We start from the raw sequence: 19381 nt of genomic DNA, 5'->3' as shown, positions 1-19381 counted from the left end.
TTCTTTTTTTTTTTTTTAATTTTTTTTTTTTACATATTTATTTTATATTATATTATATTATATTCTACATATCTTTATTTTTCAGTTAAAAAAATGAATTCATTCACAAGCAGAGGTTCATATATAATATCAGAGCACTGTACAGTGAGTTGCGTTGCAATATTATGTATACATATTCGACATTATCAATAGAGCATTGCATTAATAAAAAAGTTAGCATATTCATAACAATATGACCGTGTTTATCAGATAATTCTTTACTCGACTTCTGCTATATCTACATTCGCACCATCATACAGTATGGAGAAAAAGAAACACAAACAGACAATATAGTTCATCTTGTATCCATACACTCACATATCGGCTACGGCCTGGGGGTGGCTAGCTGTAAGAGGGGGGGGATTGAGTTTTATGGTTAATGTATTTAACCCAAGGGGCCCAAACTTCATTGTACTTCTCTCTGGATATCTTATTTAGAGCTATCCCGGCTTCCATACTACATTGGTATTCTATCTGTGTACATATATCATGCCAGTTTAACGCACCCATATTTCTCCAATTTCTAGCCACAACTATTTTTATTGCCATGCAAATATGGATCATAAGAATTTTTAGTTTTATGTTGCTTTTTGGGAGATCTAGGTGAAACAGAAACATTTGGGGCGTAATAGCAACTTGAACCTCATAAATAAAATCTACCAACTCCGATAGCATTGATTTCATAGGCCTCAAATCCTCACAGTCCCACCAGATGTGGGAGAATGAGCCCAGCTCCCTACCACATCTCCAACAGTCTGGTAGGAGTGTGGGTTGAAACCTATGTAAGCGAGTAGGAACCAAGTACCAACGGTATATGATTTTAAAGTATACTTCCTGTATATTCACCCCATGTATATATCTTTTTACCGCTTGTAGGCTCGAGAACCAATCCTCAGCCAAAGATGAAAAATGGAGTTCTTGTTCCCATTTATTCATTGCAGGCGCTTTATCTATTTGCCTTTGACTTCTTATAAATTGATTAAATCTGTATGCAATTTTCTTTTTATAATGAAATGCTACGAACTGGTCAATTGGAGAAGTTTCCGAAAAGGCTTTTCCCATAGTAAAGGATTTTATTCTTAGGTAATTAAATAATTCATTCAAAGGGAGGTTGTATTTAGACTGTAGCGTTGGAAATGGTAGTATTTTATTGTCGTTTAGAAGATCCGCTATCTTTACTATTCCACAATTTCCCCATTCTTGAATATTTATGTCCTTTATATATAGTTTTAAACATGTTAGCGGAGCATTTCTTGATATAAATTTTGTTCCATATTTTCTTTTCAAGTACTTAACAATATAGATCATTGTATTATTTATCGGGTTATTAGATCTTATATTATTTACAAATTCAGTGTCACACCACCAGAGATGTAAGGGTTCTATATTGCAGAGGTCCGATTTTTCAATATCTAACCAATTTGGTCTTAACGTTGTAAAGTTATCGCATTTAATTAGGTGTGCTACCATATTGTTCGTATATAATTTCTGTATATTTGGGAAAGAAATTCCCCCTTCTTTCCAGTCTCTCCAATATTTCCGATGACACTTTAGGTCTCTTATCTTGCCATATATAGTCTGATAACTGTCTTTGAAGACCACGTATCGTCTGGCATGACACCCTCAGCGGGAGATTACAAAATAAAAATGTCAGTTTAGGGAGAAGGTAGAAGTTCACTGCTTCAATCCTTCCCAGCCAGGACAGTTCCAGTCCCTTCCAGCTTTTTAGAATGCTTCTAAATTGGGTAGCAATTTCTGTATAGTTAAGATCTCCAATTTCTCTATAATCTAGAGATAGTCTAACCCTAAATATTTTATGTTCCTTACTTCCCAGTCGCATTTAAAATCTTTTTTAAGTTTGTCTACCCCGGATCTATTTAGGCCTTTTATCAAGATTTGTGTTTTCTTTATGTTTATTTTATAACCTGAGAATTTACTATAATCATTAATAGTCCGAAATATGGCTGGGATAGAACTAATAGGGTCTGTAAGGGTCAGGAGGACATCATCTGCATAAAGTGCAATTTTATTCTCCAGGCTATTCACTTTTAGCCCACTGATATCAACATTCTGTCTAATCGCGACTGCCAACGGTTCTATAGAAAGAATATATAGCAGGGGTGCCAAAGGGCATCCCTGTCGCGTCCCGTTTCTAATTGGGAACCATTTTGATTGAAACATATATCCTGAGACTCTGGCTTGAGGGTCCTTATATAGTGCCATTGTGCACTCCTTAAAGAGACCCTCTATGCCGAAGGCCTTCAATACTTCCTCCAGGTACTTCCAGTTAACCCGATCCAAGGCCTTCTCGGCATCGAGGGTAACCATAGCAAAAGGAGACACACTTTGATCCGCACGATATAAGACATTCAATAGTTTCCTGATATTATCTGATGTGCCCCTGCCTTCTACAAACCCACTCTGATCTGGATGTACAATATCAGGTATGTTATATTTAAGTCTATCAGCCAAAATTCTAGAGTAGATTTTAATGTCAAAATTAATAAGAGAAATGGGTCTATAGTTTGAAGTATATATTGGGTCCTTATCTGTCTTAGGAATTGGTATTATGGAGGCCTGAAGTAGTTCCGGTGGGATAATTTTATGACTAGCAAAATCTTTAAATGTCCTTAATATAAACGGAGAGATCACATCATTCAGTTTTTTATAAAAAATTGAAGAGAAGCCGTCTGGACCTGGTGCTTTACCTGCTGTTAATGCTTTAATGGTGTTACTAATCTCCTGAATGGAGAATGGGGCGTTTAGTTGGCTTAATTTCTCCTTGGATATTTTTGGCAGGCTTAATTTATCCAAAAACTGCTTTGTTTCCCCTGCAGATGGTTCATTAAATTTTATATTATATAGACTTTTATAATATTCTTCAAATGCATTGGCTATTTGCGTTGGTGCGTAAAATTGTTTACTTCAACTGTTATATAGTTTATGGACTGAAGTTTATTTTTATTTTTTAGTTTATTTGAAAGATTTTTCCCTATTTTATTATTTCCATAATACCATCTCTGCTTTAATATTAGCATTGCTTTATTAATTTTTTCTTGAGTTCTTACCAATATTTTTTTTCTGATCTCCTTAATATCCTCCAAAATTTTTTGATCAATAGTAAGTTTATGTAAACGTTCTTGTTTTGCCAGATCAATATAGAGCTCATTCAGTTCTTTACCCTTTTTTTTTTTGTATTGGCTCCCAATTTTATAAGGCATCCTCTCATATATGATTTAAAGGTACACCATAACATGGCATTGGAAACATCCCCTGTGTCGTTGGTTTCAAAAAATTCTCTGGCCTGAATACGCAATTCTTCTACATTAATTTCTGATTTTAATAGATTTTCATTTAGTCTCCATCTATCTCTACATTTATATTCTGCATTATTTTTTATGACTAGACTTACAGGTGCATGATCGGACCATGTAATGGGTCCTATTGTCACCTTATTCACTCGCTCCAGGGTTTCTGCTTTAACCAAGAAATAATCGATTCTGGTATAAGTCTGATGAACATTTGAATAAAACGAATAATCTCTCTCTTCTGGATTGCATGTTCTCCAAGCATCATATAAACAGTTTTTTGCTAAGAAAGTCTGCATCATTGATGGAGCTGTTCCTTGCTTACCATCTATATGTACAGACTTAGTTCTATTCCTATCCATTTTGTTATCGATAATGCAGTTAAAATCGCCGCCGATAATTAGGCTTCCAGACGATACACGGTCAATCTTTTGAATCAGCTTTCCCATAAATCTATATGGAAGTTGGTTTGGAGCGTAGACATTAACTAAAGTGTACAAGATATCATTGATACGAACTATAACTATCAGAAACCTGCCACTAGGGTCGGCCTCCTCATGGATCAGCTCGTATTTCAAACTACTTGAAAAGAAAATTGCCACCCCTCTTTTCTTGTTTTTTCCTGCAAAATTAGATCTATGGACCACTGGGAATTTTTTATAGTTCCATAGTTTGGACATGGCATTAACCCAGTGTGTTTCTTGAACGAAACCGATATCTGTTTTGCTGTCTATCAATAATTTATACAGATAGCCTCTTTTCTGTCCTGAATTTAAGCCCCTTGCGTTAATAGATAATATATTTAATGACATCCTACCGCAACTCTCCCCACACCCTCCTTCCCCCTATCCTCCCCTCAGATACCACCAAACTCACAGATCCACTCATACCTTCTCCAGTCAGCCCTCTATATTTGGCCCTCCTGGAGGGGCTCAGCCACCAACACACTATTACAACATTCATTCCATAATATGAAGTCCTATATACAGTCTTCATATTTAACCCTGCTGCCGTCGCAGGACCCTGGACCAGGATAGTAGGCGTTATTATCGTTATAATAGGCATTATTATCATTTCTCTTTTTTCCTTTTCCCCCCTCCCCTTTGTGCACTCATCATATAATGTTTATTGAACTTGTGATGTGTTATAAAACTCACTTACATTATTTCAACCATTCCCTTTTTGTGCGCTTTCTGTGCCATATTTATTGAGCTTGTGCTTATTGTGAAGCTCACTTTCATTCGATTCATACACCTAAGTTAGATTGTACATCTATATGTATATAAGTTATGATTTAAACTCTTCCCTTTCCATTATTCTACGTGTAACTCTATATTTATTTAATTATGTGAATATTTGTGATTATTTTCTTACATATGAGTTCCTTATATCATTTCAAAAGCATTTCTCGCCTATTCTACGCCCTATCTATACCTTTATAAAGTGTTATTTAACCTTATATATGTTGTACACCTCTTCTTCCTTCATTTTGTGCTACTAAGTTATATATTGTGTCTATATATGTATAGGTTACAAAATCTATACGTTACAAATTTAAAATCTATGATGTGACCCACAAAAAAAAAAAAAGAGAAAAAGGAGAGATTAAGTCCCGTTTGATTCAAGGGATGAGTTTCAAAGACATCATCTTCTGTTTTAGTGCCATATTGTCTCTGAAAATATAGGTTTGTTCTTTAAAATAGACCATGATTGCCGTCGGGAATAGCCACTTATATCTTATCTCCATGTTCCTGAGGATTGCAGTTTCCTCTGAATAGGTTCTTCTTGCTTGTCTGGTTTTTTGAGATAAGTCCTGATAAACTTTTAGGTGTCTCCATTCTTCAGTATCAAGAGTCCCATTCCTTATCTTTTGCATTATTTGGTTTTTTATCCGAAAACTGGAGAAACAGATCATTACGTCCCTTGGATAGGACTTATCAATTCCATTTGGTCTGGACAATCTATGGAATCTTTCAAGAGTTTCAGGACCCAGCGTCTGTCGAGATAGTATTTTTGAAAAGAGGCTGTCCAGATACGAGTATAAATCTTCTTGTGTAATTGATTCTGGAACGGTCTTCTAAATCCGTCAGTTTAATCTCAGTATCATGCAGTCTCTTCTCCAACTGTAAGTTAGATGTTTTGATTTGTTCGTATTCCTCCTGTACTTTTTGTAGTATATTTGCCTGGTTTGAGAATTTCTCAGAAAGGATGGCAATTTCCGATCTAATATCTTTAGTGTTATTTTCAATATCCATTTTAATATTTTTATGTAGGTTGTCCAACATTTGGATCAATACTTGTTGCGTAAGTCCCTGGGGGAGGGGGGATTTTGGCAGGTGAGGAGGGTCATCCTCTGATATATTTGATGTTTGATGTATAGAAAGCTCAGCATTTTCCAGGGGCAGGGATTTTCGTTGCCTCTCTGTTTCTGTATGAACCATTTTAGGTGAATAAAATGAACCAATTGTTGCTTTCTTTTTCTCCAAACTATGGGCTTTCTCTTTTTTAGGAGCCATGTATAGTGGTATGTCTCTTGATTAAGCTTTTACTTCACTTAAAATGATATATACCTCTTTAACACATATATCTATAGGTGATATATATATATATATTTTTTTTTTTTCCTTTTTGCAGGTATTAAATATTGCTTATAGAGTTAGATCCTCCAGCTTTTCTAAGGCTTATCTGGAGAGACTAAATATAACTTTAAGGATTAGCTGTGCCTTTAAGTAATTGTCCCTTACATATCATTCAAAGCAAGAGATGGAGTCCATGACATATAAATAATAAAAAAAAACGTATGTCACTCAAAATATAGGGTGGAGGTCGGTGGCAGATATAAAAGAAAGGAGTAGTATGTTTAATCGAAGAAATTTCTATTCTGCACGCTGGGACTTACATGCCCATCCCATCCATGCAAAGAAAGCAATCTTCTGCTGTTTAAGAAAAAAAAAAAAAAAGAAACCTAGGTACCTGCAGACTGAAAGATAGAGAGACAGTCTTATCAGCTCCTTGTCGTCCCACTGCCTCTTCTGCTACCGTTGTGCTTAATCTCTTTGTTGTCTCGTTGGGGTGGCTTTGGGAAACCCCCAGCTCCTTCCCTCCCTGCCTTCAAATCCTGCCTTCAAATCCTCAACGCCGCTATGCTCAGCGTGCTATGCTGTGCTGTGCTCGGCTCGGCGTCCTCTTTGCCTCGCTGTCTCGCTGCCTCGCTTGCCTCGCTTGCTTCACTGCCTCACTTCCTGGTCCTAGGAAGCGCGCGCTACGTCACGAACCGCCCGCCCATTTGAATGTGGAGGGGTATCTTTTTCTCAGAGTCTCAGGCTTAACTGCCTCCTCTCTCCCAGCTGTTAGATTCCTCGCTTATCTTCTTTTATACTTCAAGATTGATAACCACCTTGTAGAAGAAAACATTTATCTGCCAGGAGCCCATTCAACAGTTTATTGTTTGCTGAAAATGAGCGCCTCTCCCCCTCCTACCAAACATTAAAGGAGACTTTAAAGACTATACTGTTTCTACAGTCAGGGAGGGTAGGTGGTGCATTTCATGCCTAGCATTATATCAGCATTAAAAAGAATGCTGTAAAAGTTTTTTAACACCTTTTAATTAAGAAATGTATGATTTAACTGTATTCCCTATAATCACTATGCTTAAATGCAGATTTTTTTTATTTTTTTACATTTGGCTGCCATTTAGTAAGCTGTACCATTAGTAATACCATCAGGGGCCTCACTAATACCTATAAATAGACTTTTTAAAAAAAACTATTTTATCTATTTATTTTGAACAACTACTGAATGTCAGATGTTTATTTTAAATCTTATACTAATATTTTGCAACCTATGCTCAAAAAAATAAAGGGAACACTTAAACAACTCAATGTAACTCCAAGTCAATCACACTTCTTTGAAATCAAAATGTCCACTCAGGAAGCAACACTGAGTGACAATCAATTTCACATGCTGTTGTGCAAATGGGATAGACAACAGGTGGAAATTATAGGCAATTAGCAAGACACCCCCAATAAAGGAGTGGTTCTGCAGGTGGTGACCACAGATCACTTCTCAGTTCCTATGCTTCCTGTCTGATGTTTTGGTCACTTTTGAATGCTGACGGTGCTTTCACTCTAGTGGTAGCATGAGACGGAGTCTACAACCCACACAAGTGGCTCAGGTAGTGCAGCTCATCCAGGATGGCACATCAATGCGAGCTGCTGCAAGAAGGTTTGCTGTGTCTGTCAGCGTAGTGTCCAGAGCATGGAGGCGCTACCAGGAGACAGGCCAGTACATCAGGAGATGTGGAGGAGGCCGTAGGAGGGCAACAACCCAGCAGCAGGACCGATACCTCCGCCTTTGTACAAGGAGGAACAGGAGGAGCACTGCCAGAGCCCTGCAAAAGGACTTCCAGCAGGCCAAAAATGTGCATGTGTCTGCTCAAACGGTCAGAAACAGACTCCATGAGGGTGGTATGAGGGCCCGACGTCCACAGGTGGGGGTTGTGCTTACAGCCCAACACCATGCAGGATGTTTGGCATTTGCCAGAGAACAGCAAGATTGACAAATTTGCCACTGGCGCCCTGTGCTCTTCACAGATGAAAGCAGGTTCGCACTGAGCACATGTGACAGTCACGTCTGTCACATGAGCTACAGATGTCCACATTCCTTTGTTTGAGTCAACACAATTTATGGCAAACCAGTAATACTTTGTTTTATCAAACAAAATAAAACCTTCAGCTAATTAACAAGTTTTGACAAAAAAAAATGCAGATTCCAAAATAAACTTGATACAATATTTTGTTTATCTCATGATCTATATCAAGGGGCTACTTGAAAAAGGATGCTATACAACTCTGAAAACTGCTCAGGCATTAAACTATTTGTAAACCATTTGTATATGGTTTGTTAGTTTTCTATAAATGGCCTTACACCATCTCTAACAAACCAAAAAAATCTATGAGCTTTATCTGACCTTCTGCAAGTTTTTTTTTATGTGTTTTTAAATTATTGGTAGTTTCATACGACCAAATGGACATTCTCAGTAATCATGATAATTAATGCATAATGTTATGGTGGTGGTCTACAAGTCACCATTAAAAAAAATAGGAAAAAGATAAAGGAATTGAGAAGTAAAATACAGAGAAAAAGAGGATAAAATATGGTGGGTATAGAAGAGGAAATGGTGTTAAGGTGAGAAAAAAAAAGGAATGAGAAATGGTAACATGCAGAAGGGATAGAAAGGGTTAAATTCTGTGGATTCTGTAATTTGTAAGCATAATTTAGCAAGACGAGTAAAATTTGACTTAACTCAAAATATTAAACTAGTCATTATATTTTAACCACTTTAAATGTTCAAAAAGTGAAATCTGAGATTATCGCGTTTAATTTTTTTTCGGCTCTAATACAATCTAAGTGCATTTTATTCCTTGAGTAATAAAATCACTAAGCAGGGACACCATTTGTTGGAGTATTTGAAGGAGAGCATTTTAATCGTCTAAGAGGCTTTGAATCTGGGAAAGACATTGGAAGAGTTGATAAATCTGACCAAGGACCGTCAGTATATGGTATAAAAAGCATTAAGAGTAAATCCGTAAAACTGTCTGGGGAAAAAATAAATAAATATATGGGGATATGAAAAAAATGTTTACTGTTGATTCCCTTCTCTTTGCTAAATCTTCTTTCTGAATAATACCAGTGTTTATACATCTTTGATAAATATTTGTACTTACTCTTTTTTTAATAGATGAGATACACTAAAAAAGTGTCTGTGTGGCCTGTTGGTCTTGCTGGTGGCCTGCGTTATGAATCAGTGAAGGTGAATGCAGATGGGAAGGTTGTGGGCTGGAAGGTGAAGTATGCAGCTTCACGACTTTTTGCTATAGACATGGCTGGCTTTGCCGTTAGTTTGAATCTGATTCTAGAGAATCCCAGGGCTATGTTCCAAGTAAATGCTAGAGGTGGACATCTGGAGCCAAGTTTTCTAATGGATCTTGTGAAGATGAAAGATCTAGAACCCAAAGCTGACAACTGTACCAAGGTAGGAAACCACATCTCGTTATTGACTACAAAAGCATTAGCAACCAGGTTGAGACATAGTCAGATCCCTTTATTTGTAAAAAAAAAATTTTTAAATTATAGATAAGAAATAAGTTTCCAATACTTAATATATGAATAAAGAGGTATTAATAACACCGGGTTGGCACTCTTAATATAGGTCTTAAATAATGCTCATGTCATTACACTCTAGGATCCATTGGCTAACCATTTTGGACATAAAGTCATGTTCGTACCTATTTTAGTTCCATTTTCTATAATATATCTTAATTACAAAAAATGCAAATTTCAACCAGTTAAAGGCAGCTTTACAATACATTGACTGGCATACACTCTTTAGTGAAAAGAACACTGATGATAAATGGAATATCTTCAAACAAATATTAGAAAGGTACTTTTCTCAGTATGTGCCATTGGGTAATAAATATAAAAGAAACAAATTAAAACCAATGTGGCTTAGTGGGAAAGTAAATCAAGAAATTTAAAAATAAGAAAAGGGCATGAAAAGCCTTTAAATCGGACAAATCAGAGGCATCCTATAAAAGATATAAGGAAGCCAATAATGCGCGAAAAAAGGCGATTTGATTTGCTAAACTACAAAATGAGAAAGTGATAGCCAAAGAAAGCAAAACAAACCACAATTTAAGTACATAAATTCTAAAAAAAATGAAAGTGTAGGTACACTAAAACCCAGGATTCTTCCTTAATATTTCTCCTCAGTAAATATTAAGGAAGAATACATGGCAATAGATATGCAAAAGATTGCTGCAAAAAAATTGCAGAAAAATTGTAATTGGATAACTCAAGACAAGGTGCTGCAGCAACTAAAGAAAGTTCATACAAATACAAAAAAACAAGTCCTGCGCTCAAACTCCCATCACTCCTGGGCGGCAGCAATGACCATAGTACACATCAGCCCCAATACATACAGTATTACAGTATTGGAGCTGATGTGTACTATGATCAATGCTGCCGCCCAGGAGTGATGGAAGTGGTGTCCCTCAGGGTTCTGTTCTGTGATCCATTCTATTTAACATGTTTATAAATGATTTTGAAAGAAGCATTGAAAGTCTGATTTCAGTGTTTGCAAATGGAACAAAACTATGTAAAGTAATACAATTAGTGATGTCGCGAACACGAAATTTTCGGTTCGCGAACGGGAACTTCCGCAAACGTTCGCGAACCGGCGAACCGGGCGAACCGCCATTGACTTCAATGGGCAGGCGAATTTTAAAACCCACAGGGACTCTTTCTGGCCACAAAAGTGATGGAAAAGTTGTTTCAAGGGGACTAACACCTGGACTGTGGCATGCCGGAGGGGGATCCATGGCAAAACTCCCATGGAAAATTACACAGTTGATGCAGAGTCTGGTTTTAAGCCATTAAGGGCATAAATCACCTAACATTCCTAAATAACAATGGATATGGATTGACACCTGACATATGACATATTGACACCTTGACATATGGATTGACACCTGTCCTCAGAGACCCTGATACACACTGACACAGAGCAGAATAGGGACTATTCCCCCTACAAAGGGTCACTTGGCAGATATGCATTGACACCTATCCTAAGGATCCCTAAAACACACTGACACAGAGCAGAATGGGGACTGTTCCCCCTACATAGGGTCACTTGGCAGATATGGATTGACACTCTCTGCTTTCAAGCAAGTCAAACCCAAGACGGCGTGACACTGCCGTATCCGGGATGTGGAATAGTACCTGGGGAGCTGGGGGGGGGGGGGGGTGCCGTTGATGTGGAGCAAGACGCAGCAGCAGAAGAGGACTCAGCCGAGGAGGTTATGGAAGAGGATGGAGTAGGAGGAGTAGAGGAGGTGGCAGCAGGCCTCCCTGCAAGTCGTGGTGGTGTCACCAACTCCTCTGCAGAGCCAAGCATTCCATGCTTGGCAGCTGTCAGCAGGTTTACCCAATGCGCAGTGTAGGTGATATACCTGCCCTGACCATGCTTTGCAGACCAGGTATCAGTGGTCAGATGGACCCTTGCCCCAACACTGTGTGCCAGACATGCCATTACTTCCTTTTGCACAATCGAGTACAGGTTGGGGATTGCCTTTTGTGAAAAGAAATTTCGTCCGGGTACCTTCCACTGCGGTATCCCAATAGCCACAAATTTTTTGAACGCCTCAGACTCCACCAGCTTGTATGGTAAAAGCTGGCGGGCTAATAGTTCAGACAAGTCAGCTGTCAGATGCTGGGCAAGGGGGTGACTTTCTGACATTGGCTTCTTCCGCTCAAACATGTCCTTGAAAGACACCTGACTGTGGGCAGATGAGTGGGAACTGCTCAAGGCGAGAGACGGAGTGGCGGATGGTTGAGAGGGGGCAAGGAGGACAGCAGTTGTTGACGTGGCTGAAGATGCTGGACCAGGAGGAGGATGGCGGCTTTGAGTTTGTGTGCTGCTTGTACTCATGTGTTGATCCCATACGCGTTTGTGATGTGCGATCATGTGCCTACGCAAAGCAGTTGTACCTAGGTGGGTGTTGGACTTCCCACGACTCAGTTTCTTTTGGCACAGGTTGCACATGGCATCGCTGTTGTCAGAGGCAGACACACAAAAAAAATGCCACACTGCTGAGCTCTGCAATGACGGCATTCTGGTGGTGGACACAGCATGCGTTGACTGGCGTGCTGTCGGGCTGACCCTGGGTGCCGATGCATGCTGTCTGACTGTGCCACTAGCTCCTTGCGATGACCTCCCCCTGCTTCCAACTCGTCTCCTCCTCCTCCTCTCTGTCTCCCCATCTGAACTTTCGCCCTGTTCTTCTTCTTGCCGAGCGGGCACCCACGTGACATCCATGGACGCATCGTCATCATCAACCGCTTCACTTGTATCTGACAACTCAGCAAAGGAAGCAGCAGCGGGTGCAACATCATCATCATCACACCGTATGTCCATGTGTGTAATGCTGCCTGCCTGAGACATATCCCTGTTATCTACATCCTCTGGCAATAATGGTTGCGCATCACTCATTTCTTCAAACGGATGTGTAAATAACTCCTCTGACATTCCAAGTGAAGCGGCTGTGGTGCTAGTGTTGGTGGTGGCGGCAGGCGGGTGAGTGGTATCTTGAGAGGTGCCCGAAGCTAAGCTGGAGGAGGATGGTGCGTCAAGGTTCCGAGCGGAAGCTGTAGAAGATTGGGTGTCCTGTGTTAGCCAGTCAACTATGTCCTCAGAACTTTTCAAGTTCAGGGTACGTGGCCTCTGAAAACTGGGCATTATTTTAGGGCAAAAGGGAATCACAGCACCACGACCACGATGGCCCCTGCGGGGTGGCCTTCCTCTGCCTGTCATTTTTTTTTTAATTAGTGGTACTATATGTGCAAGCTTCTGTGAGACCAGATATGAGTGGCACTGTGCAGTGGCAGAGGTTGGCAGAGTACACGCTGTAGGCCTGACACACCTGCTTGAAGACAACTAACTGCTATTCGATCTATAACTGTGAAAAAAGTTTTTTGTTTTTAAATGCACGCTATTGTGCCACCAGATATGAGTGGCACTGTGCACTGGCAGAGTACACGCTGTTGGCCTGACACACAGATGCTTGCAGACAACTAACTGCTATTCAATCTATAACAGTGAAAAAAGTTTTTTGTTTTTAAATGCAAGCTATTGTGACACCAGATATGAGTGGTGGCGCTGGGCAAGTGGGCACAGTATCCACTGTGAACCTGACACACAGACGGTTGCAGACAACCAATTGCTATTCAATCTATAACAGTGAAAAAAGTTTTTTGTTTTTAAATGCACGCTATTGTGACACCAGAAATGAGTGGCAATGTGCACTGGCAGAGGTTGGCAGAGTACACGCTGAAGGCCTGACACCCACTTGAAGTACACTGACTGCTATTAGCTTACAGTGAAAAACTTTTTTTGCTTTTTAAAGGCACGCTATTGTGACACCAGATATGAGTGGTAAAGTGCACGCTGAAGGCCTGACACCCGCTTGAAGGACACTGACTGCTATTAGCTTACAGTGAAAAACGTGTTTGCTTTTTAAAGGCACGCTATTGTGACACCAGATATGCATGGCAAAGTGCACTTGCAGAGGTTGGCAGAGTACACGCTGAAGGCCTGACACCCACTTGAAGGACACTGACTGCTATTAGCTTACAGTGAAAAACTTTTTTGCTTTTTAAAGGCATGCTATTGTGACACCAGATATGAGTGGCAAAGTGCACTTGCAGAGGTTGGCAGAGTACATGCTGAAGGCCTGACACCCAGACGCTTGCAGACAACTAACTGCTATTCAATCTATTACAGTGAATTTTTTTGTTTTGTTTTTAAATGCAAGCTTAAGCTATTGTGACACCAGATATGAGTGGTGGCACTGGGCAAGTGGGCACAGTATCTACTGTGAGCCTGACACAGAAGCTGGCAGACAACTAACTGCTATTCAATTTATTACAGTGAAAACATTTTTTTTTTGTTTTTAAATGCAAGCTTAAGCTATTGTGACACCAGATATGAGTGGTGGAACTGGGCAAGTGGGCACAGTATCCACTGTGAGCCTGACACAGAAGCTGGCAGACAACTAACTGCTATTCAATCTATTACAGTGAAATTTGTTTTTTGTTTTTAAATGCAAGCTTAAGCTATTGTGACACCAGATATGAGTGGTGGCACTGGGCAAGTGGGCACAGTATCCACTGTGAGCCTGACACAGAAGCTGGCAGACAACTAACTGCTATTCAGTCTATTACAGTGAAAAACATTTTAAATGCAAGCTTAAGCTATTGTGACACCAGATATGAGTGGTGGCACTGGGCAAGTGGGCACAGTATCCACTGTGAGCCTGACACAGAAGCTGGCAGACAACTAACTGCTATTCAATCTATTACAGTGAAAAAAATGTTTTTGTTTTTAAATGCAAGATTAAGCTATTGTGACACCAGATATGAGTGGTGGCACTGGGCAAGTGGGCACAGTATCCACTGTGAGCCTGACACAGAAGCTGGCAGACAACTAACTGCTATTCAATCTATTATAGTGAAAACAATGTTTTTGTTTTTAAATGCAAGCTTAAGCTATTGTGACACCAGATATGAGTGGTGGCACTGGGCAAGTGGGCGCAGTATCCACTGTGAGCCTGACACACAGACGCTTGCAGACAACTAACTGCTATTCAATCTATTACAGTGAAAAAAAAGTTTGTGGGTTTTTAAATGCACGCTATTGTGCCACCAGATATGAGTGGCACTGTGCACACTGGCAGAGTACACGCTGTTGGCCTGACACACAGACGCTTGCAGACAACTAACTGCTAATTAATCTATTACAGTGAAAACATTTTTTTTGTTTTTAAATTGAAGCTTAAGCTATTGTGACATCAGATATGAGTGGTGGCTCAGATATGAGTGGTTACAAGAAAACTTACAGGAACAATAGGTTGAAGAGGACCTTGCTCAAACGAGCTTACAGTCTATAGGAGGTGAGGTGTAAAACACAATAGGACAGGAAATAGCAATCAAATAAGGTGGGAGTGAGTATAGTGCTGCCCTTTAAGAGAGAGAGCAAGAGACAGGTATGTGAGGTAGAGGTTACTCTGGGAGGCCATTAACCTTTCTAAAGAGATGGTTTTTCAGGCACTTAATCGATTGAAGACTAAGGGAGAGTCTGATGGTGGTAGGCAGGCTATTCCATAAGAAGGGAGCTGCCCACGAGAAGTCCTGCAAGCGTGAATTGGCCGTACAGGTGTGAGCAGCGGACAGGAGAAGATCATGGGCAGAGCGGAGCGACCGAGAAGGGGAATACATATGGATCTGCGAAGAAATATAAGTGGGGCTAGAATTGGTCAGTGCTTTATAGGTATGGGTTGGCACTTTGCATTGACCCCTATAGGATACAGGAAGCCAATGTAAGGACTGACAGAGGGGTGAGGTGTGAGAGGACCGACTAGAGAGGCTAAATCAGTCTAGCGGCAGCATTCATTACAGACTGTAGTGCGGCAATACGTTTTTTAGGAAGACCAATTAGGAGAGGGTTACAATAATCCATGCAGGAAATTACTAGAGCATGGACAAGCTCCTTAGTAGCATCTTGCATACGAAAGGAGCGGATGCGGGCTATGTTTTTAAGATGAAATCTACAGGATTTGGTAACATGCTGGATGTGAGGTGAGGCCAGAATCAAGTATGAAACCAAGGCAGCGCAGCTATGAAGAAATGTTAACTAATTAATTTAAACCTCTTTAGTTTAGAAAAATGTCGCCTCAGAGGGGAAAGATAACATTACACAAATATATCCAGGGCCAATACAAACCATTGTGTGGAAATTTATTCACAAACAGGACTAGTGATAGGACACAAGGTCATGCGTTAAGACTGGAAGAAAGAAGATTTAGTCTAAGGTAAAGGACAGGTTTTCCTCTGCCTGAAGGACTGGTTTTATCAGAGTCCATACAGATGTTTAAACAGCAACTAGATGAATATTTGCAAAAACATAATGTTTAATTATATAGTTTTTCAATTAAGGGTAAATGCTTCTTGATCCAAAGAGAGATCCAACTGCATTTTGGGGTCAAGTGGGAATTTGTTTCCTAGTTTGTTGCAAAATTGGAAGTGCTGCAAAAAAACAAATGTGAGGAAGCCTGAACTTGATGGACACAACTCTTTTCAGCTTATGTAACTTTAACTAATTTCAAAACCTAACAGCTTATTTTAGATTACGCAGTTAGCTCTTTGAAAGATATTTATATTTTTAAATTTACCATAACCAACTGTCTGTCTATAACAGTGTTTGCTTCAATAAATAAGGCAGTCTTCCTGCCTTGTCCAAATTAAGATATTAGTTTTGTAAACATGTATAAAACAGCCATATCATGCATTCTTTATAAAACTATTGTATACACTGCTTCTTTACATGAGGCGTGTGCTGTAATGAACATATTTCCATTCATGTAATGTCTGTCTGTCTGTCTATCTATATGTCTATCTCTGCTAAGCTGCTTTTACATGATCTCTTTGTGAGTGCATATTGTTGTATCTGTGTATCAATGAGGTATGGGTGGTGTATAGTGATGTCCCGAACGGTTCGCTGGCGAACATAGCTTGTTCGCGTTCGCCATGGATGGCGAACATATGCGATGTTCGGTCCGCCCCCTATTCGTCATCATTGAGTAAACTTTGACCCTGTACCTCACAGTCAGCAGACACATTCCAGCCAATCAGCAGCAGACCCTCCCTCCCAGACCCTCCCACCTCCTGGACAGCATCCATTTTAGATTCATTCGGAAGCTGCATTTTTTTTTTGTATTATTATTATTTATTTTTTTTTAAACAGAAGGGTGTTATATTTGAGCATGCTAGGCTAAACGTGCGTATATCATGGCTAGTTGCACTGAGGGTATGAGTATATAGCAGTACATTGTTGTGAAAGATGGCTGTCATGTTTAGGGTGTAGCTTGCATGTTATCAACTGTGTATTTATATCAGCAGCTCCACCACTAGTTATAAATCAAGTGTGAGTCGCCCCATGAGATGAGACTAGTGAATAACATAATACATGAACGGTTAAGGTAAAGGCATGTAAGGAACTACGACAATAAATTCTTTAGGAGGTGAAATAATGACATGTTTAAACGCTTGCTACTTTACGATTAGTTAATGTGCAGAGAGCAGTTCATGGGATCAAAGGCATGGTGTGGAGGATCAGCTATAGTGGGACATGCTTGGCAGGCTGCTGTTTACTGCTTGTGCTCATCCGATCCCTTCTGGGTGCCAGGTGCAGACCCTGGGAGTCCCTGATACCTGGAACAACAAAGGCAAGTCTCTGGCTGAGTGCCGGGTTCGCGGCTTGAGGTGGAGGAAGCTTGTTTTGTCGGGTGGTCGGATCTGTCCCGGTGGTGCTTCACGTCCGGTGCGGGATTGTGGTGGCTTAAGGTGGAGGCGAGTGCTTGACGTGGGGCAGGCTCTGCATTTCTGTTTGTGCCTCTGGTCCCGTCTTCAACGCCTTTTGCGTTGGTGGATTTTAATGGGGACTGCTTCGCTTAGCTGTGCTGGAGCGTGTTGGGGCTGTGGTGGAGATTGTTGGGGCTTCCTGCTTGTTATTTGCTTCCAAAATTGATTAAAGAGTCTGTCCAGCTTAGACTCAATATCCTGCCATGCTTTGCTGATACCAGGAGGACATGCGGCTGCCGCCATATTGGGAGAGTCGCAGATGAGTATGTCAGCCTGGGCGGCTGTGCTCTGTGCGTCCATTAGCTCCAGATAGCCTCTCAGGGTTGGACCGGGATAACCCCCACCGGTCCGAGGGGGGGGGAACGGAGCTCCTGCTGGGAAGTAGCTGCTCCTGGGCATCCCAGGATCGGGAGATCGTCCGCCTCTCCTGCCCGGTGAGCACCAGGCCACACTTGCCACGCGGAGGTAAGTAAGACTCTGTCGAGTTGCTGACCGCTATTAAGCATGTCGGGTCGGTCAGTTAGGGGCAACATTGCTGGGTCATCCCCTTCTGGGGTTAAATTCGCTTGTTGATAGCTGCTTAAAGTGAGATATTGAGGGAGCTCACACGAAGTGCGTATTTCCTTCATGACAGCTAGGCCCCGCCCCTCGGAAGCTGCATTCTTAGTGAGAGGAGGGACAGTGTAGCTGCTGCTGATTTAATAGGGAAATCGATAGCTAGGCTAGTGTATTCAGTGTAACCCTTACACTACCTGATCGATACAACATCATACCTGATGTTTTAAAGCATGTTATTCCAAACAATTTAGGAATGTTAGGTGATTTATGCCCTTTATGGATTAAAACCAGACTCTGCATCAACTATGTAATTTTCCATGGGAGTTTTGCCATGGATCTACCGGTTCGCGAACATTTGAGGAAGTTCGCATTCGCTGTTTGCGAACGGAAAATTTTGTGTTCGCAACATCACAAGCTCTCTTTGTCTTTCATATCAGTACCTATTGCCTGTCTCCTTCTCAAATTGCCTAGGCTCCTTCCCTGACATCTTACTCTCTTATTCTCTCCATGTTGTTTCTTTCTACTGGTTGTCTTGGATTCTCCTACTTCTTTCAAGTCTCACTCACTCTTTTTCCAACCAATGGTTTTAAGGTTGATTGTCACTACTAGTCTCTCAGCACCTCATTACCTTTCTTGTCCATTTGTGTACAAGACAAACCTCTCCATGGGGTGTACCACCGGCAGATAGTGGGTGTGGCTCACCTGACAAAATCCTACCAGTGGTTGGAAAAGGCAGGACTGAAAGACAGCACTGAGGCACTAATCCTAGCAGCGCAAGAGCAGGCACTCAGCACCAGATCAATAGAAGCTAGATTCTACTACACCAGGCAAGACCCAAGGTGCAAACTGTGCAAAGAGGCCTCTGAGGCAGTCCAGCACCTAGTAGCCGGATGCAAGATGTTAGCAGGAACAGCATACACGGAGAGACACAAACAAGTTGCTGGGATTGTGTACTGAAACATCTCCACAGAATATGGATTGGAACTGCCTAAGAACAGATGGGAGACACCACAAAGGGTAGTTGAGAATGACAGGGTTAAGATCCTGTGGGTCTTCAAGATCCAGACAGACAAGCAAGTACTGGCCAACCAACCAGACATCATGGTGGTAGACAAGGAATGAAAAAATGCAGTTGTGGTGGATGTGGCAATACCCAGTGACTAACATCAGGAAGAAGGAACATGAGAAGGTGGACAAATACCAAGGACTGAAAGAACTAGAAAGGATGTGGAAAGTGAAGGCAGTAGTAGTCCCAGTTGTGATAGAAGCACTTGGGGCTGTGACTCGCAAGTTGGGTGAGTGGCTTCAACAGATTCCAGGTGGGAGATCTGAGATTGCTGTCCAGAAGAGTGCAGTTCTAGGAACAGCTAAGATACTGTGCAGAACCCTCACACTCCCAGGCCTCTGGTAGAGGACCCGAGAATGAGGAATAAACATACCACCCAGGAGGGGTGAGAAAATCAATTGTTTAATTTTACATTAAATTAAGTGAATGAACTTGA

General features: G+C 40.9%; 1 protein-coding gene across 1 annotated transcript in view; it reads left to right on the top strand.

The window, feature by feature from the left end:
- LOC134568673 (galactosylgalactosylxylosylprotein 3-beta-glucuronosyltransferase 1-like) overlaps positions 1-18968 on the top strand; it is a gene marked incomplete at its 3' end in the record, with an annotated part of 56279 nt that extends 37311 nt beyond the window's left edge. The window contains exons 3-4 of the mRNA XM_063427324.1: positions 9088-9381; positions 18921-18968. Coding sequence (XP_063283394.1) covers positions 9088-9381; positions 18921-18968 — 342 coding nt within the window. The remainder of the gene's footprint in view (positions 1-9087; positions 9382-18920) is intronic.
- Between the last annotated feature and the right edge of the window lie 413 nt (positions 18969-19381).

Source organism: Pelobates fuscus, chromosome 7 (genome assembly GCF_036172605.1).
Source record: "Pelobates fuscus isolate aPelFus1 chromosome 7, aPelFus1.pri, whole genome shotgun sequence".
Taxonomy (NCBI): Eukaryota; Metazoa; Chordata; class Amphibia; order Anura; family Pelobatidae; genus Pelobates; species Pelobates fuscus.
This window is presented reverse-complemented; position numbering and strand designations above follow the sequence as displayed.